The following is a 17,246-nucleotide window of genomic DNA, read 5'->3' as shown; positions in this document are numbered from 1 at the left end:
AGCCCAGCCGTCTCAGCTGTCACTGCACCTCTTCACCAGCAGGGGGCAGGCGCAGCACCTCTGGGCCAGGGGCTGGCTCCTTTCACAGGGAGTCAAACACAGCATGAAAATATCCAGCAAAGTTCCCCAGGCCCAAGGCAAGCATGCATAAGAGACATGCCAAAATGTCCAGGTCCCTACACACTAATGCTTACAATTTTAGGCACAGATATAGACAAAACAGAAAAGGAAGTTTTTACTCCAAACATAAAAAAAAGCAAGTTGATGATGAGTATTTTAAATTTCACTTACTTAAAAAAAAGTGATGTTTTATAGTTAGTTGAGTCAAAAAGTATTGGGCAGTGGAAGGGGTGTGAACACTTTTATATGCTGTACAGATCGCTACAAACTTTCTGGAGGGTATTTGCTATGATGCCAAAAAACTTAAAAGTGTGCATCCCTTTGGCTCACCGATTTGGTTTCTAAGAAAGTATTCTGAGAAAATAATCACAAGCGTGTGGGGAAAGTTCATCTACAAAGCTATTTAGCGCTCAGCCCGGTTTTCTAGAAATAAACAAACGCACAGGAGAAAGGCTACGTTAACATCTGCGCATCCCCAGCAGCCATTCTGTGATGGGGCAGAAGGAGGCTGAGTGGCACGGGGAAATGTCCATTACACAGTGGAAAAAAGGTTAGAGAACAGCCAGTGCACTGTGCTCCAGTTTTTATTTCTAAAAAACATATGTAATATTATATATATTAAAAAGACTGGAAGGATTTACACCAAGATGTTAACAGTGGTTATATCTGATTGGCAGTCACCAATGATTTTATTTTGCTTTTATTTTCCACGTTTCCAACAATAAGCATTAATTACTTTAGTAATAAGAATAATACAATGAAAGTTGTTGACAAGTAAAAAGGGTACATAAAGTTCTGAGGAGCAGTCACAGAAAAGGAGGAAGAGTTTGGGGAGCTGAGGGGTGGGGTTTGAGGGTGGTGGTGAACTGAGAGCCCAAGGCCCACAGCCTCTAGGATTTCAGTTGCTGGCAGCTCTGGGTGACTCTGTTCAGGGCCAGGCAGGCTCTGTTGGTTTCAGCAGCAGCAGCAGCAGCATCTAGTGGCCTCTACTTATGTCTCCACCTGTCCTAGATAAGCTCCAGGTCAAAAACAGAGTAACAGAAGTGGTCCTTATCCCCAGTGAAGTTGACAAAAGAGAGATTTGAAAAACAAAATAAAAGATCAAGGTACACACCTGTATGGGGAGGGACAAAACGCCCATGACAATCATGGGTCTCTGTGATTGTGGTGGGAAGGGAACTGAGCAGAGAATGTATGTTTCTGAGTAGACGCAGAAGCTGGGGTCTTGAGGGTTGCCTGAAACACCACTTGTGTTAGGACCTGCTGAGGTGCTGGTTAAAAAGGCAGCTTTGGACTTCCCTGGTAGAGCAGTGGTTAAGAATCCGCCTGCCAATGCAGGGGAAATGGGTTTGATCCCTGGTCCGGGAAGATCCCACGTGCCGCGGAGCAACTAAGCCTGTGCGCCGCAACTACTGAGCCTGCGCTCTAGAGCCCACGAGCCACAACTACTGAGCCCATGTGCTGCAACTACTGAAGCCCGTGCGCTCTAGGGCCCGTGTGCCGCAACTACTGAGCCCGCATGCCACAACTACTGAAGCCCACGCGCCTAGAGCCCGTGCTCCGCAACAAGAGATGCCACTGCAATGAGAAGCCTGTGTACCACAATGAAGAGTAGCCCCCGCTTGCTGCAACTAGAGAAAGCCTGTGTGCAGCAACAAAGACCCAACGCAGCCAAAAAAAACCAAAAAACAAAAACAGAAAGGCAGCTTCCCAGGGCCCACCTCAGACCCACTGAGCCTGAGTTGCAGGGCTAAGGCTGGAGTACGTACTCGATTCTGACTGAAGAACGCCACTTGTGAGCACAGCAAAACAAAGTGGAAATGGCCCGCTCATCCACATGTTAACATCAGCTAGTTCAATGGATTGCCTCCAAAGTTGCTGCTCAGAGCAGATTCGGAGGGTAAAGGGGGAAGAGAGCGAGAGGGCACGATGTCTGGGCTGGGGGAGGATAATGATGGTGGACGCTGTGGTTTGGCCTGGATAATGAATGCTGTCTGGCAATACCACCCCCAAGGGACGGTGGTGAAAGGAGAGTGAGAGAGAGAACACTAAAGATCCTTTCCAATTTTTATAGAGCTGGGGTGCATCTATGAGCGTGTGTGCATATGTGTGTGATTCACACTGCTTAACTCAGAATAACTACACAAGGGGGGATTCTCAAGAACGCACGAAAGGACAGCGGGCCTGGCTGCTTCTCTCTGAATATCCCTGGCCCAGTGCAGGTTCTCAGCAAGTGTCTGCTGAGTTGAAAATGGAACTGACAAATGCACAGTGAACGGTGTGGGAGCATGGCGGAGGAATCACAGCTGAGAGCAGCAGTGGGCAGGCAGGGGAAAGCGGGAGAAGGGTCTGCCGTGAGGGAAAAGTCAGGCAGTCCCTTTGCTTGTTGATCTCAGACCCCAAGAGATCCTTATTGTGGCACATCTGAGTCACTGGGAAGTGACACCAAGTCTGAGACCAGCCAAGGGTACCAGAGATTTCCCAGGAGAGTCAGTCCACCCAAGCCAGGAGACGGCCCTATTTATACCTGTGGCAATCCCCAAGCTCTATTTCCACACTCGGTTACCAAGTTGCATACCCAGGTCCCTGCTCCAGGGATGGGGCCAGCCATGTTCTCCCCAGAAGTACTGATTATGTGACAAGCCTGGGCTTGCTCTGGCTGGTGGGAGAGATGAGGCTTCAGGCAGAAGAAGGGACAAGGGCCTCCCCATCCCAACAGCCTGGGCTGCAATGGCCCTTTGACCAGGATGCAGACTCCAATCTCTCCTCCCCTCCCCTTCGGCTCTGGCAGTCACAGCTGGGCTGCAGGGGGCTGGAGAGATGCGGCTGAAGTATGGCATCTGGCAGAGGGGATAAGAGATTCAAGAGAACAGCAGGCCCAGAAAAGGATCAGCCCAGCCAAGGAGGGTGCAGGCAGGGGAAGCAGTGCCCAGGTAATCCCTTCAGGAAGCACAGTATTTATAGTTAGACTTAGCCCAGGATGACCCTCAGAGCCTGGGTAACCTTCGAAAGGAAAGTGCTGGCCCAGCTCTGCTCAGCTGGGGCCTCCCCACCTGGCCTCTTTACAGCCTGGGCCCATCTTCCGCATTCATTCCCTCGGGCCCAGCTCTAGGGTTCAGGGAGGGAAAGGGGTGGAGTCAGTTGCTAAGTGACAGCCCAGGTTTCCTAAACTGCATCCCTTCCTAGGGCACTTTGGGTCCCAGGGGTCCTGGGCAGGGTTGAAGGACTCGAGGCTCCTCTGGGAGCCCTGAACTCAGCTCTGTGATGGCGTCCAGCCTGGGGCAACTGCAGTTCCCTGAAATGGTCCAGTTTGTCCCCCTGAGGCTGGGACCACCTCCAGTTCATCACTCGCATCCTGGGAACAGGCCCCAGTCTGGCACACAGCAGGTCTCAACCACCGTTTGTCCAATGAATGAGTGAATGAAGTGAACGAGCCATCTGGGAAAAGTGGGAGGAGCTGGAGAGGGCAGAGGCCAGATCAGAGACCGGGGAGCAGAAGAAATCTGCTGGAAGAAATCCCAGCAAGGGAGAGAGGCAAAAGATAGGGGGTGGCAGAAGTGGCAGTCCAGGAGGGACAAAACCAGTTCCGGAGGTGTACAGTGAGGAAACCTGCCGGAGAATGAGGGCCTGGGTGTCAGAAACCACGCCCAGGGAGGGCCTGGAAGCTTCGTGGCAACGGGAGAGACGAAAGTGCAGCCAAGAAAAATAACCCTACCCAGAGCCCCCCCTGCTTGGGCGGCTGTGAGTGTGGACAAGGGGGCACACAGAACCGTGGAGACAGTGTGAGCTTTCACTGTGCTTGCACACAACGCACACATTTACTGGGGCGGACTCGGCGGAGCAGGCCTTTTATCTGCTCTCTGCTCTGTGCCCCCAGCCCGGGGCCCCCGGCTGAGAGGCCAGGCAGGGCGAAAGGTGGCATCCCAGGCTGGGCTCTGACCAACTCTCCCGCTCACCCAAGCTGACTTCCCCCAGCCGTCCCCCATGTCCCATTTCCTGAGGGAAAACTGGAAAACTGGCCTTTCTGATCTCTACAAACAGAACCCCCAAATCCCCAGGGCCTACTCTGGGATCCAGCCTGCTATACAATCAACAGCTCCTTTTCTGGGGCTGGCTGGGAAAGAATGATGTATTTCATAAGCAGAGTTATAAAACATCAGGTGTTTGGGAAATGACAGTGATTCTTCTTGTTTTAAGTTCATATGAATTTTAAAAAAAACCCAAAACCCAGCCTGTTCCTTTCTTGTAGTGAATATATTCCCATCTTCTTCATGTGCTGATTTTTGTTCCCAGGTGTAACAAAGTCCCGGCCTGAATGTGAACAGTTCCAGGACTACCAGCTCTAGAAAGAACCTAGATTACAGATAACTATGACTTGAGACACACTAGCATAGGCTCTCTCTCCAATCTGGCTACTCACTTACGCATGGGCTTCAGAGATGGATGGGTTGGGGGTGGGGGCTGCTTTGGCTACTGACCACCTGTGTGAGTGCAGGGGCCCAACTCATCATTCCAAGCCTCAGTGTTCCCATCTGTAAAGAGGACGTAACTCCCACCTCATGGGACTGCTGTAAGGATTACAGAGACCACTCTGCCCAGTACTTAAAAGACGGCAGCTATTGTAATTAGTGATCAAGCCGAGTCAATCGTGCTCATTATCATTACGCAATTAACAGAATGAAAGTTTACCATCTTTTTTTCCTTTTCCATAAAGTTGCTGTGATTTTGAAAACTGTGAAAACCCCTGCTGTAGTGAACTCTTGATCTCTACCTCCCCCAGTGCAGTAGGATGCAGGGGTTAAATGAGGTTAAGTTTGACAGGGACAAAGAGCGGGCTTGATGGCTGCCCGCTTCCCTGTTCGGCTGCACAGCGTAGGGTCAGCACTTTTCCTGGGCCAGAAGAGTGAGGATGCCGGCTAATAAGTAAAATAGGAACTCCCCAGAGGTTGCTAGAAAGGTCTCCGGTATCTGGCCAGCTCCCCTTGCTACCTCAGGACTCTAGGGAGGAGAGACAGGTCATCTCTACCACTGCTTTCTACAGCCCTGCTGTCAAGGAGGGTCCCCGCAGGGAGGATCCAGACCAGCACCAACTTGGCAGCCAGGTGCCTAGAGGCCTGACTTCTGACACCCAAGACTCTGTCCCCCTGGGTGTCAAGTGCCACCTGTGCTTCACTCAGACATGCGTCACTTCATCAGGGCAGGTCCCCCAGAGCATGGCAGAATCCTGAAGCCAGGAGTGACCTTAAAGTCATTTACTCTAGCCCCTTCATTTTACAGATGAGGAAACCGAGGCTCTGAGAAGTGATGTGACCTGTCCCAAAACTCACAGCTTTTGCCCGTGTGTGTGTCGGGGTGGGGGGGATGGTAAATTGTTTCTATCAAACCACTCCACTGCCAGTGAAAGCTCAATTATAACTAGAACATTAAAACGATAGGCCTTTGATCCGAAGATGATGAATACACCAACAGGAAAAGCAGTAAGCAGCCGAACACGCTTCAGGAGCAAGAGTGGAAGAGTTATGAGTCAGTCTGTTCCCACTAGGAAAGAACGAAATCTAAGAGCGGGGCCTTCCCAGGACTCCAGGGCCTGACTGTGCATCCAGGTCTCCTGTGGCCTAGACAGAAACACAGACTCAGGCACTAGCCCAAGACTCTACTTCCGCATGGCTGGTTTGGGGCTCAGCGATGGAGACCAACCTCCCACCTGTATGACACTCCTGCGGGGGGCAATTCAGCCTCTGTGGGCACTTCTGGAGACACTCACTATGCCAGGAGAAAACCTATCCCATTGTTGGATGGATCAAATGGTTAGAAAGTTAAGTGTTATAGTCACCCTTCACTGAGCACTAACTATGTAGCAGGCAGTAGGACAGAGAAACACAGAGACCGAAGGTCCAGATTTTGGAGTCAGACAGACCAGGGTTTTAACATCAGCCCCATCATAAATTAGCGAAGTGACCTTGGGTAAATGTCTTAAGCTTTCTAGTCTCCTCTTCTGAGAAGCAGGGAGTTAGTAACGGCCCACTTCTTAGGGAGGTTGGGAGGATTGAAAATCTACACATATATATTACATTAGCTAATAGGATCAAGAAGATTATATATAATAAATCAACTCACCTAACACCCCACACCCTAGGTGCAGTCTCCCTAGCACCATAGCTCTTGTTCCTCAACCTGAAGACAGACAGACATACACACACACACACACACACACACACACACACACACACACACACACCCCAGCACCGTACTTGCTACAGAGGAGGCACTATTATTGTCACTGAAATTGTTTCTGCCATTATTCAGATTATTATTTTGAACTGGAATCCACTGGCTCTGCTCTCTGGAATGACACAGAACAAGTTACCACGACTGTCACAGGGTGACATCTTGCTCTTCTCCAGACTGAAGATCCCTGTTCCCTCTACTGTTACTCCAGCTTCTTTACTATCCCGTCCACCCTCCTCTCAACTAACCAACTCACCTAACAGCCCACGTGAGATCTGCCCAGCACCAAGCCTCCCTGGGCTCTGGCTTCCTCTGCCTGAGCGCCAGCCCCTCTGCCTCCACAGCAAACACGACAGCGAGTCTGCCCAGCACTGCTGGGGCAAGAAGAGACCCCACAACCCTTCCCCTGGCTGTGCCTCTATACACTCTCTGGCCTGGTGTTAATTTACAGTCCACACCCTGTCTTTCTTTCTGGCCTGTCTTAAGTGGGTGAACTTGGAGTGAGAAGGCCTGAGTCTGTTTCCATCGCAGCCTGTGCCAGGTGACCTGGGGCATGGCCCTTCACTCTCCAAACACATCTGCCCAATTCTGTGTACCTCAGGGACGCTGAAATACTCCAGGGAGCTTCTGTGAGAAGTGCCTTGGTCAAGAGTGAGGTGTACACAGATGCCTGACATCCCTGAGATCCGGAACCCCACCTTTTTTAGGCTCACCCACTTCTTCACATGCCACAGCTCAGAGCCTGCAACATTCTGTTTGTGGATCAACAGAGGACTCCTCGCCTGAGCACGTTCATTCTCCTCCAAAGCCAGGCTCGGGCCTTGCAGGCAGCTAGCTGTGCCTGACTCATTCTTTCCCCTTCTTCCTCCACAGCCCGTGAATCACTGGCCCTGTCAGGCCAGCATCCTCCTTGTTTCCTTCCCATGCTTTGCTTGGTCCTGACCTCCATCCATCAGGATGCAGGCCAGAAGCCTCCTCCCTCCGGGACCCACATGTATCTCACCCCTGGCCCTGTGGGGTGTGACTGTCCCACACCGCCCTGAGTCACATGCTGACGTGTGTGCATGTCCCCTGCGCATTGTGCTGTCCCTTCAACTTGACCGTCAGCTCTCGAGAGGCAATACAGTGTGTTGCATCAAAAGCACGGCTGCCTGGGACCCAGCCCCAGGGATTCTGATTTAATTGCTCTGGGGTATGGCCTGAGCATCAGAGGGGTTTAAAAGCTCTCCGGATGATTCTAACATGTGGCCAGGACTGACAAGCACTGATCTGGAACTAGGCTGGCTGCTTTGACTGTTTAATGAGGCCTCTGAGAGGGCCTGGCAGGGGGGTACTCAGGGAGAACCCCAGGCATGCGTGAGGCTGACCATCTGGACAGTCCTCTCAAGGCTCGCAGCCAGACTGGTCATAAGGCAAGGAGTGGATAGCTCAGGGGACCCTGTGCCTTGGGAAACCCGGCTGCACTGTCCAGAGGATACAGGGCTAGGGCCCTCTTTGCAGATAGGAGTGGGTAAGCCAAAACGAGAGGCCAAGAGCAGGGCTTTGGAGTCAGACAGCCCTGGACTAGCTACCTTACTCTCCTTACTAACAAGGAGGGCCCCTTCTCTCTCCACTCTTCTCAGCCCAGGGCCTGCTCTCTCGAGCCTGTGCGGCCAGCACCCAGATACCCTTTTCTGTAGGGACACAGGCTGAGCCACAGACTTTTGGAGAGAAAATATGTAGCTCCAAGGCATTGGGGGACAGCGGAGAGCAGAGGGAGGGAGGTCCTGTTTCCTAACAAAACCCCCACCCTCTCCCCAGCTGCTCTGGGCAAGGAGAAGGGAAAAACCTGACTCATCAGTGCTGTGTGACTCATAGGCCAACAAAACTTACTTGCCAGACCGGCAGGGAGGACAGCCTACTGCTCCCACCACAACCGGGGGCCGTGGGCAGGTAAAGCCCATCCCTCCATCCCTGCCCACCACCAGCTGCCAGGCCTGAGTGGCGGCCTGGCAGGAATGCCTTGCTCAGCTTGGCCCCCTGACAGCCACACCCTCCCGTGGCTGGTTCAGTAACTTACCAGCAACGGGTGGCGCGGGGCTGGGAAGGAGAGAGAACTCAGAAGGTCTGGAACATAGAGAGGTGGCTTAGGGATCAGAGAGGACCTGGGTCTGATTCTCATGTCCACCCCCCTCACAGGTGTGAGCCCAGGCAGCTGAGCCTCTGGACCTCAGTTTCCACATCCATAAAATGGGAGCAATGATATCCACCTTAAAGAACTAGTATAAGGATTAAACAAGGTACTGGCGCTTCCCTGGTGGCGCAGTGGCTAAGAATCCGCCTGCCAATGCAGGGGACACGGATTCGAGCCCTGGTCCGGGAAGATCCCACATGCTGCGGAACACCTAAGCCCGTGCGCCACAACTACTGAAGCCCGCATGCCTAGAGCCCATGCTCTGCAACAAGAGAAGCCACTGCAATAAGAAGCCCGCACACCGCAACGAAGAGTAGCCCCCGCTCGCCGCAACTAGAGAAAGCCCATGCGTAGCAACGAGGACCCAACGCAGCCAAAAAAAAAAAATAAATAAAATAAAATAAATTAATTTAATTAAAAAAAAAAACAAAAACAAGGTACTGTGTGTAGTCTAGTCTTGTGTGAGGCACCAAGCAGGGGCTCAAAAACGGTAGTGATTATTATTAGTCATGTAAGTACTAGACTTAGAATTATAGAGAGGTTTTTTTACATCATTTCACTTAATCCTTACAACAACCCTGTTTGGCAAATAATGTTACTCCCATCTTACAGATGAGGACGCTGAGGTTCAGGGACCCTGGAACAGTGGCAGGAATCCAGTGAGTGGTTTCAGATCCTCTCACTCTCAGCCCTCTCAGTGCTTGTCCCAGACCCTGTCCTGCATGACACCTCCCCAGGGCAGTGAGAAGAACGCCCTGGCTGGGGCTGGGAGGGGGGTGGGAGAGGAGGTGACCCCCTCTCCCCTCCGACACACACAGGTTTTTTTTTTGTTTTTTTTTTAACATCTTTATTGGAGTATAATTGCTTTACAATGGTGTGTTAGTTTCTGCTGTATGACACACACAGTTGACAGGCACAGAAGCAGTTCTGCCTCTAGCCCAAAAGGGGAGGCCTAGCTGGAGGCACCACTGACCAGTCCTGTGTGTAGTGCAGCATTGCTGTGAGTCCTGCCCTGCCTCTCCCTCAGCCTGGCTTGCCTCTAACCCATGCGGTGCCTCCGGAAACTCACTCAGTGATGCCTATGTGTGTGTTGGCCTCCATGCCAGGCGATGAGCTCTTCAAGGCAGCACCCGGTCTCGTTAGTGTTGGCACCTGAATGCCTAGCCCCTAGCCTGGGGCCAGCTAAGCAGCTCAGTCGGGCTGCCAAAAGCCTGAGACTCCAGGACTGAGATGGAACCCTGGCTCTGCCACTTACTTGCATGACTTGGGCATGTTATTTAACCTTTGAGAATCTCAGTTGCCTCATCTGGAAAATGGGAATAATAACCGTCACTACCTTACAGGGTTACGATGAGCACTATGGTAAATACCAGGACATTAATAATCATGGCTAACATGTATTAAGTTCTTATATGTCAGACACTGTTCTAAGCCCTTTACATGTATTAAGTCACCTAATCCAAAGGTCACACAGCTAGGTGGCGGGCTGGCTCTGAAACTCCCATAAGATACGGCCTCTTGGACTTCCCTAGTGGTCCGGTGGTTAAGACTCTGCACTCCCAATGCGGGGGGCCTGGGTTGGATCCCTGGTCAGGGAACTACGTTCCGGCATGCTGCAACTAAGACCTGGTGCAGCCAAATAATAAATGTTAAAAAAAAAAAAAAAAAAGATACGGCCTCTCCTGAGTGTCAAGTGCTTGGTAGGTCATGAATGCTCATCACATGGGAGCTAGTCTAGCAAATACTCGGAAAGTATTTCTGAGCCGAATCAATGAATGAACCTCCTTGGGTCTAATTTCCTTTCCACCAGCAAGCATTTATCACTGAGTCCTATTTTGTGTACAGGCGAACTGAGTTATTTGAAGTTCCTGTGAAATATAAAGCAAAAAAAGAAAAACAAGTTTTTAAAAAAGCAAGGCCTCCTCACCCCTCTCAGGAGGGTAATGGGATCCAGATTGCTGGAGCGAGAGGCAGGGATCCCAACCTGGGAAGTTCCCCAGGTCCCTCCCCCTTCCTCAGAGAACATTCCAGATGGAAGGCGCCAGCCCCTCAGGAGGAGAGGGGACAGAAATGCCCAAAGGTGCTGGCTGTGGTGGCCCTCCAGGGTGCCTCTGAGGAAGGGCCTCTGGGCGCCCAGGCACCTCATGCTGTTTGTTTGGGCAACGCCTGAGGAGGCGGTGGGTTGGGAGGGCAGGGAGCTCACAGGGGCTGAGTGGCCTCCAGGAGGGGGCCTGGCGTCTGTATGGAGCGCAGGGCCCCGTCCTGCCACCAGCCAGGCCACAAGGGCAGGTCCCCAAGTTAAACAAGGGGAGGTCTCCCCAGCCAGCCCCAGGGCAGCTCTTCTCCAAGCAGCAAAACCCTTGTTTCAGAGAAAAGAGGGAACGGTTTTCAGAGAAGCCCACTTACCACGGGAGGCAGGTAAAGTGGACCCGATCAGGGAAGGCGGGGAGAACACGGACACAACACACTGCCCACCCCTCCTGACACCTCCCCAGTGGCCCCCAGAAACCCCAGGCTCTTGAGGCACAAGTGAGCTTCAGCTCCCCCCCACACTGCCCACCGGGCCTCTCGGGGACACACCCCTTCTTCACCTCCAGGGCAGCTCCCGACTCAGCTCTGAAGGCTGCACACTTCAGCCCCAGGACCACCTGGTTCATTCAGCCCCTGTGACCTGGGGCAGGTCATCTCCCTGCAGGCCCTCTTCTGGGCCCCCATCTGGTAAATGAGGCGGTTGGACTAACAGATCCAGGGCCCCTTCTGGCTCTAAGACTCAACTCAAATCTACTTGTGGAGAGAACTGTGCGGGGCCAGTGAGGGGCACAAAGACAACTAAAGCAAGATCTCTTCCTTCAAAAACTCAGGGGTCCCGCCCAAAACCACAAGGCAAACCATACATGTGATCTTGCGTGCACGCAAAGAGCTAAGACATTCTGTGCACAAAAATGCTGCAAGACTGGCAAGAGAGAGAGAGACTCTCAAGCACCCATGGGATCCCTGCTGAAGTGGAAATGGCTCGGATCTCACACAGCCATCCACCAGCACCAGGCACTGTGCAACCCAGGAGAACATGACACGTCCCAACCAGATGAGCTTCTAACATCGCCCGGGCCGGGGCTGAATCGCGCAAGTGATGCATGGTGATCCTTTCCGGTTTTGTGATACATTATGTTCATGCTCCCTATTTTGAAAATACTTGAATGCATAATTTAGGAGACCCTTGTAGTGTGTTACTCTGCAGCACATTTTTAAAAAATAAACAAATGCATAATAAGTAAATGATATGCCCCCCACACAAGCAGGCAAACTGCCGCGTGCTAGAGCAGAGGTACCTGGAAAGCGTTATCGGGAACCACACCCTGACAACCAGGCCTCGTTTACGCATCTGTCAAGGGGGTGGGCAGGAGCTGGGTTAGAGCATCTCCACAGCCGGCAGCTTCCACCTACGACCCTGTGTGACAAGGACTCTGGAAATAAGCAGGCTCCAGTGGGCTGGCAGGGCAGGCTGGAGGAAGCCTCCCCCTCATCCTCGCATTTCAGACTTCCCATTTCTCCTTCCCCAGCACAGTGACCCACTCTGGCCTCTGCTGCTGCTAGAGGAAGAGGCAGCTTCTGAGCTCTGGGCCTCAGTTTCCCTCTGGGGTTAGGGGGGTGGCAGGGGAGGGGAAGCGACCCTGAAGGAGGCTCCAGATGCAAGAGACCCAGTCACATGTAGAGCCTCCAGGCTGTCTGGAGGTCGTCAGTCCCTGTTCATGCTCTCCCTCTCTCTCTCCTGCCCCTGATGCTGCCGGGCTTGGCCTGGGAGCAGCCTTGCTGGCCCACACCCAAGTTCACAGGACCCTGCCACCCCACCCCCAAAGTAACCCAATTCTTCTTGGTCAAATGACAGCTGGAGGTGGGGCCAGGGAGCCCTATGGCAGGAGAGGGCTACGGTTACTGGCTCCCAGGGTGCTGACGCCCAGACAAAAGGGTCATGGCCTAGATTCATTTCAACACAATTCTGAACACCCACTGTGTTCAAGATCTTACCAGGCACTCAAGGGGCCTGAGACTGTGAGGATGTCATTTTAATTACCTTAAGGTTTAAACAGCACCTGCTCAGAGAGGCTTTCCCTGCTGACCTAACTAAGGTGGGTTTCCCCGTTCCCCATCCCAGCCCCTTTCCTCCTAGGTAGTGTCGATCCCAATTCTGCTGTGGTTAGTTTACTCATTTTTCTGTCTGTCTCCCCATCAGAATGCCAGCTGCTCATAGGCAGGGCCCTGGTCTCTCCTTCACAGTGGCACCTGGCACCCTACACAGAGTAGGTCCTTAGTATTAGTTGAATGAATAAATGAATGGACAAATGAATGAATGACTACAGCACCAGACAAGCCAGAAGTGACATAAAAGAGATTCAGAAGGCTGTGGGGAAACAAATGAGGTAGTGAGCACATCTGTGAGGCTCCATGGAGGAGGTATAACATTGTGAACTTGGCCTTGAAGTGGGTGACAGAGGACGCGTTCCAGGTGGAAGGTACAGAAGCAGCAAAGGCCTGGAGTCAGGCTGGGACAGTGAGTGCCGGGCAGCAAGATGGGCTGAAGTTTGATGAGTCCGCCCGGGCCCTGACGGGTGCCCTTTCTCCGGCCCACTGGCCTCCTACTCAACATTGCTCTTCACTCTTCGTTGACAAGGTCAGGACTACAGAAATAACTGAACAAAAGTCTGCAGTGTGGTGAGCAGGGGTCATTTCTAAATCAAACTCTCGCTGTGGCATCCAGGCTGTGCCCCGCTTTCTTCTTTTCTAGTGTCCATCCCTGGCTGACTGGCTCTGGTTCTACACAGCTATGCCACCACTGGGGGACGGCGGGGCAACACCCAACCTGGTCGTGACAAAGACCTTTTATTACCCTCCCCCCACAAGTCTCGAAAGAATTTCTCTCCAACTACATTTAGATTATAATTTTTCTAATGGAAATGCTAAGACATCTGTCAACTAAAGCTTCTGATCAGCATATGGAAACCAGTGGCTCACGGAGCTCATAGAATTCCAGCCCAGAAAAGATGCTTTGGTCAATTCTGGAAGGTTGTGATGCTTCTGTGACTCAAATGCTTGAGGTCAGGAGATGGGGGAAGCACAAAGGAGGTGAGAGACATGGCCAGAAGGAGGAGGAATGGGCAGAAAAACCCAGAGGTCCCACTTCTAGATCCAGGTGGGATCTCCCCACTGCCCACACCTCTTCAAGGGAAGAGGAGTCTGGGGTGCAAGCGGGGAAGGGGAGGTTGGCAAATGAAATTCTAGCCAATCAAAGGCTTTCACCACAGAGCTTTAGATCCTGACTTGGTGCAAACTGGGGAGGGTGGGGGGAGGGAGCAAGGAGGACTGTGCGCTTGACGCCATTTTTCTGGGTAGAGGTCTAGGGCTGGAGTAACTGCCAGGGGTAGGTGGTGGCCCTTGGAGGCTGTGTGCTTCCCAAGAAAACAGGCAGCTCCAAATGAGCCCGAGTTTATAAAGACAGCGTTAGCATCAGTGAGCAAAAAAATCTGGGGAATACACACCAGTCTTTCCACTGGAGGGGTGTAGTGATGGGCCTTTAACTTTCTAGAATATATATTTGTATATGTATTGACTTCTTAAAAAAATAAGGTCTCGTGTGTGTGTGTGTGTGTGTGTGTGTGTGTGTGTGTGTGTTAAGCTTTTGTTTAAGTGTGGTTTGGTAGAAAACTTTATAAGCCTTACGGGGAAAGGCAATAAAAGATCCTTGTCATGACAAGGTGGAAACAGCTCAGTCAGGACTTTGGGTGCCTTCTGCCCACAAGGCACCTCTAAGGAAAGATTCTTTCTCGCTGTCCTGGATCTGATAAAACTCCCATTTAAGCCACTCTGTAGGAGTTGCACCGCAAACAAACTGTAAGGGCAGGGCTGGGCCTTACCCATCTCAGGAGCTTCAGGGCTCAGGCCAGTGCCTGGCACACAATAGGTGCTCAATAAAGGCTGAGAGAAGGATCGAGGGAGAGGATCACATGGTGGGGTGGTGAGAGCCCAGGTCTCCTGGGCAGAGATGAGGGTGAGAGTGGGAAAGGGGACAACGGAGGGGAAAACACCTGACCTCCTGGTGGAGCCGCCCTCAGGCATTTGTCTCAGGGGAAGGCAGCCGGCTGTGTGGCTAGGAAAGGTGCAGCTGGCCCTGCCTGCGGGGTTTCCCAGGGTAGAAGGCTGCAGGGCCCGGCCCGTCTCGGGCAGCTGGGCCGTGGCCCACATCACCTGCCCTCCCTGAGACGGTCTGACGAGGACTGAAGATCCGTGTCGAGCAAGAGCCGAGTCAGACTTGAGGGGACGGGTCAGGCGTCGTCCTCTCAGGTGTGCCCCACCAGCCCGAGGCCAGGCAGGAGCAGCCTCCCCAGCCGCCCCTCAACCCACCTCGGGGCAGAGGAGAAAGGCGGGCTCCCGGGGTGCTAAAACCCAGGAGAACGCAAGGCCCTGGGAAGGCGCCCTGGCAGACAGGATGCAGCTGGTAGCTGTGTGCTAGGAGACCACCTGTTTTGCCCCAAGCCTCCTCCCCGCCACGGACTGTGCAGACAGGCTCTGGCAGTGGGGAGAAGGAGGAGGCAAACCCCGGGCAGCAGGAGGTATCTGTTTTCAGCACAGCCACTGAAGGGACAGGGAGGGAGCCCTGTGGGCTGGGCTCTCGGCTGCTGGAAAAGGCATCCTCTCAGTTTCAACTCAGTTGGGGTCAAGAACTGCTGAGGCCGGCAGCCCTGCACTGAACGGGGGATGCTATTTGCTTGCGCGTGAGCACCCTGTCGCCGTGGCGACCCTGTGAAGCACCAGGCAGGAGCCAGCCACAAGGCCAAGAGCAGAGCCCTCCCTGCCGTAGCCCCGGCCTTGACCTTTCCAGCTACGAAAGCAGGTTCGAAGCACTCCTCCACCTTCCCTGGACCCGACCACGGCCTGTGTGGACCGCAAAGATTCATGAGACTTCATCCTGCCCTCAGGAGGGCCCAAGACACGCCCAGAAACAAGAACATAAAATCAGAAAGTGACGAAGGCCATAAGAGGCATGAACAAGGACCATCGGGGCTTTAAAGGAAAGAAAGAGCTCACCTTGATAGGGAACATAAAGGGAAAAAGACTCAAAAAGGCTGCTGGGAGGAAGACGGCATTAGATAACAAGCAAACACACCCCACCCCCACCCCGTGGACCATCCCAGCTGCCTGGTTAGCTCCAGAGCCAAGAGACTACACACCAAGAGCCCCTTGGTTCAGGGCTGCTCCCTCCAGTGGGCTGCTTTCCTCGACCCAGTCAGTCCCCTGCTACCTGCTCCCCAACCGTCCCACTTTTCCAACCCTCAGTGTCCCACTTGGCTGCCCCTGCCCTTCCTCATACCTGTCAGGTGGCTCTCTACCCAGCCCCCAGTATCACAGTGAACCTACTGGTCTCGGCCCCCAGATCCGGGCCCCACCCCCATCCCACCCCAGCTCAGCTTTTCTGTTCTGGACCCATTTGGAGACTACCTTGGGGTGGCAAATTCTTACCAAATTCCCACCACATTCCTCACCTGGAGACCTGAAATGACAAGGCAGCCTGCTTCGGACCTAGGAATCATCTACGGCAGTTTCCAAGGTCCCCGGTCACCGGGCAGTTTCTCGGAGCACCAGGATGCTGGCGCTCAGAAAGGGTAAAGGGTCGGGTTCTAGACCCAATGCCGGAATCAGTCGCAGGAGCCAGTGAAAGGCTGTGGCCCAGGGCTGACCCCAGGACCCGCCATGCCAAGCACAATCAGGACTCCTCTGTCTGACTGCCCTTCTTTTCATTTTTTTGCATTGTTTAAAAGGTGACATATACTAAATAGAGAAAAAGTACACAATAAAACACAAAAAGAAAAAAAATTAAAGTCACCCAAATCCTGACACCCAACAATAACCAGCAATAACATGTTGAGCAATTGTCTTTCTGTTCCTCTCAAGGCACGCATGTATTGCTGGGATCACACAGTGTGTACAATCCAAACTCCCACTGTTAGTATGTCCTCAATCCTGCTTTTATTTTAATCTGCTAAGCCAGTGATTTGCAGCCCTTGCTGCGCATCAGATTCACCTGTGGGAGCTCTGTAAAAATGCAGATGCCCAGGTTGCACCCCGAAAGGTCAACTCAGGAAATAAAGGAAATCCAGAATAAATAAGACACTTCCAAAAAATCCTGTTGTTTTTTGCCTCACATAGAATCATTCAATAAATATTTACTGGGTACTTACTACATGTTTAGCACTGTACAGGATGTACTTTTTCATAACAAAAAGCTTACATCATTCTCCATTCACTCATTCACTCATTCAAGAAAATGTATTGAGCTTCTCCTATGTACCAGACCCCATGCTGGGGAACAGAGATACAAAGCCAGTAAGACAGGCTCTCAAGGTCAGAGCTGGTAAGGGAGACAGACACATAAGGAGATGGCAGAAAACAACGTACAAACGCAAGGACTGCGATCACACAGGATCACGGGAACACAGGAGACGGGGTCTCACTCAGTCTGTGAGAGGTCCTGAAGTCTGCTCCGAGTCTAGGGATGAGCAGGGCTTAGCCAGGCAGTGGAAAGAAGGGGAGCAAGGGCCTGGAGGTGAGCAGGGGAAGCACAAGCAGTGCTGCCAGAGTGTGACATGCAAGGCAGGAGGCGGCTGGAAACTAAGCCAAAGCAGAGGTGAGAGCAGGCTATGGAAGGTGTGAGGTCAGTGTGGACATTACCCCC

The 17,246-nt window shown here is 52.5% G+C and overlaps 1 protein-coding gene across 12 annotated transcripts in view; it reads right to left on the bottom strand.

The window, feature by feature from the left end:
• Nucleotides 1–17,246, bottom strand: part of UBTD1 (ubiquitin domain containing 1) — a 51,423-nt gene that overhangs the window by 6,309 nt on the left and 27,868 nt on the right. Inside the window, exon 1 of one of the 12 annotated variants that reach the window (XM_082406584.1) lies at nucleotides 16,057–16,335. The exons of 10 other annotated variants lie outside the window; for them this stretch is intronic. In XM_082406584.1, the coding sequence (XP_082262710.1) occupies nucleotides 16,057–16,104 (48 nt within the window). In that variant the 5' untranslated portion in view covers nucleotides 16,105–16,335. Of the gene's footprint in view, nucleotides 1–16,056; nucleotides 16,336–17,246 lie in introns of those variants that run through there. One more of the 12 variants, XM_082406578.1, reaches the window with a different exon arrangement.

The sequence above is a fragment of the Balaenoptera borealis genome (genome assembly GCF_965194805.1).
Source record: "Balaenoptera borealis genome assembly, chromosome: 10".
Classification (NCBI taxonomy): Eukaryota; Metazoa; Chordata; class Mammalia; order Artiodactyla; family Balaenopteridae; genus Balaenoptera; species Balaenoptera borealis.
This window is presented reverse-complemented; position numbering and strand designations above follow the sequence as displayed.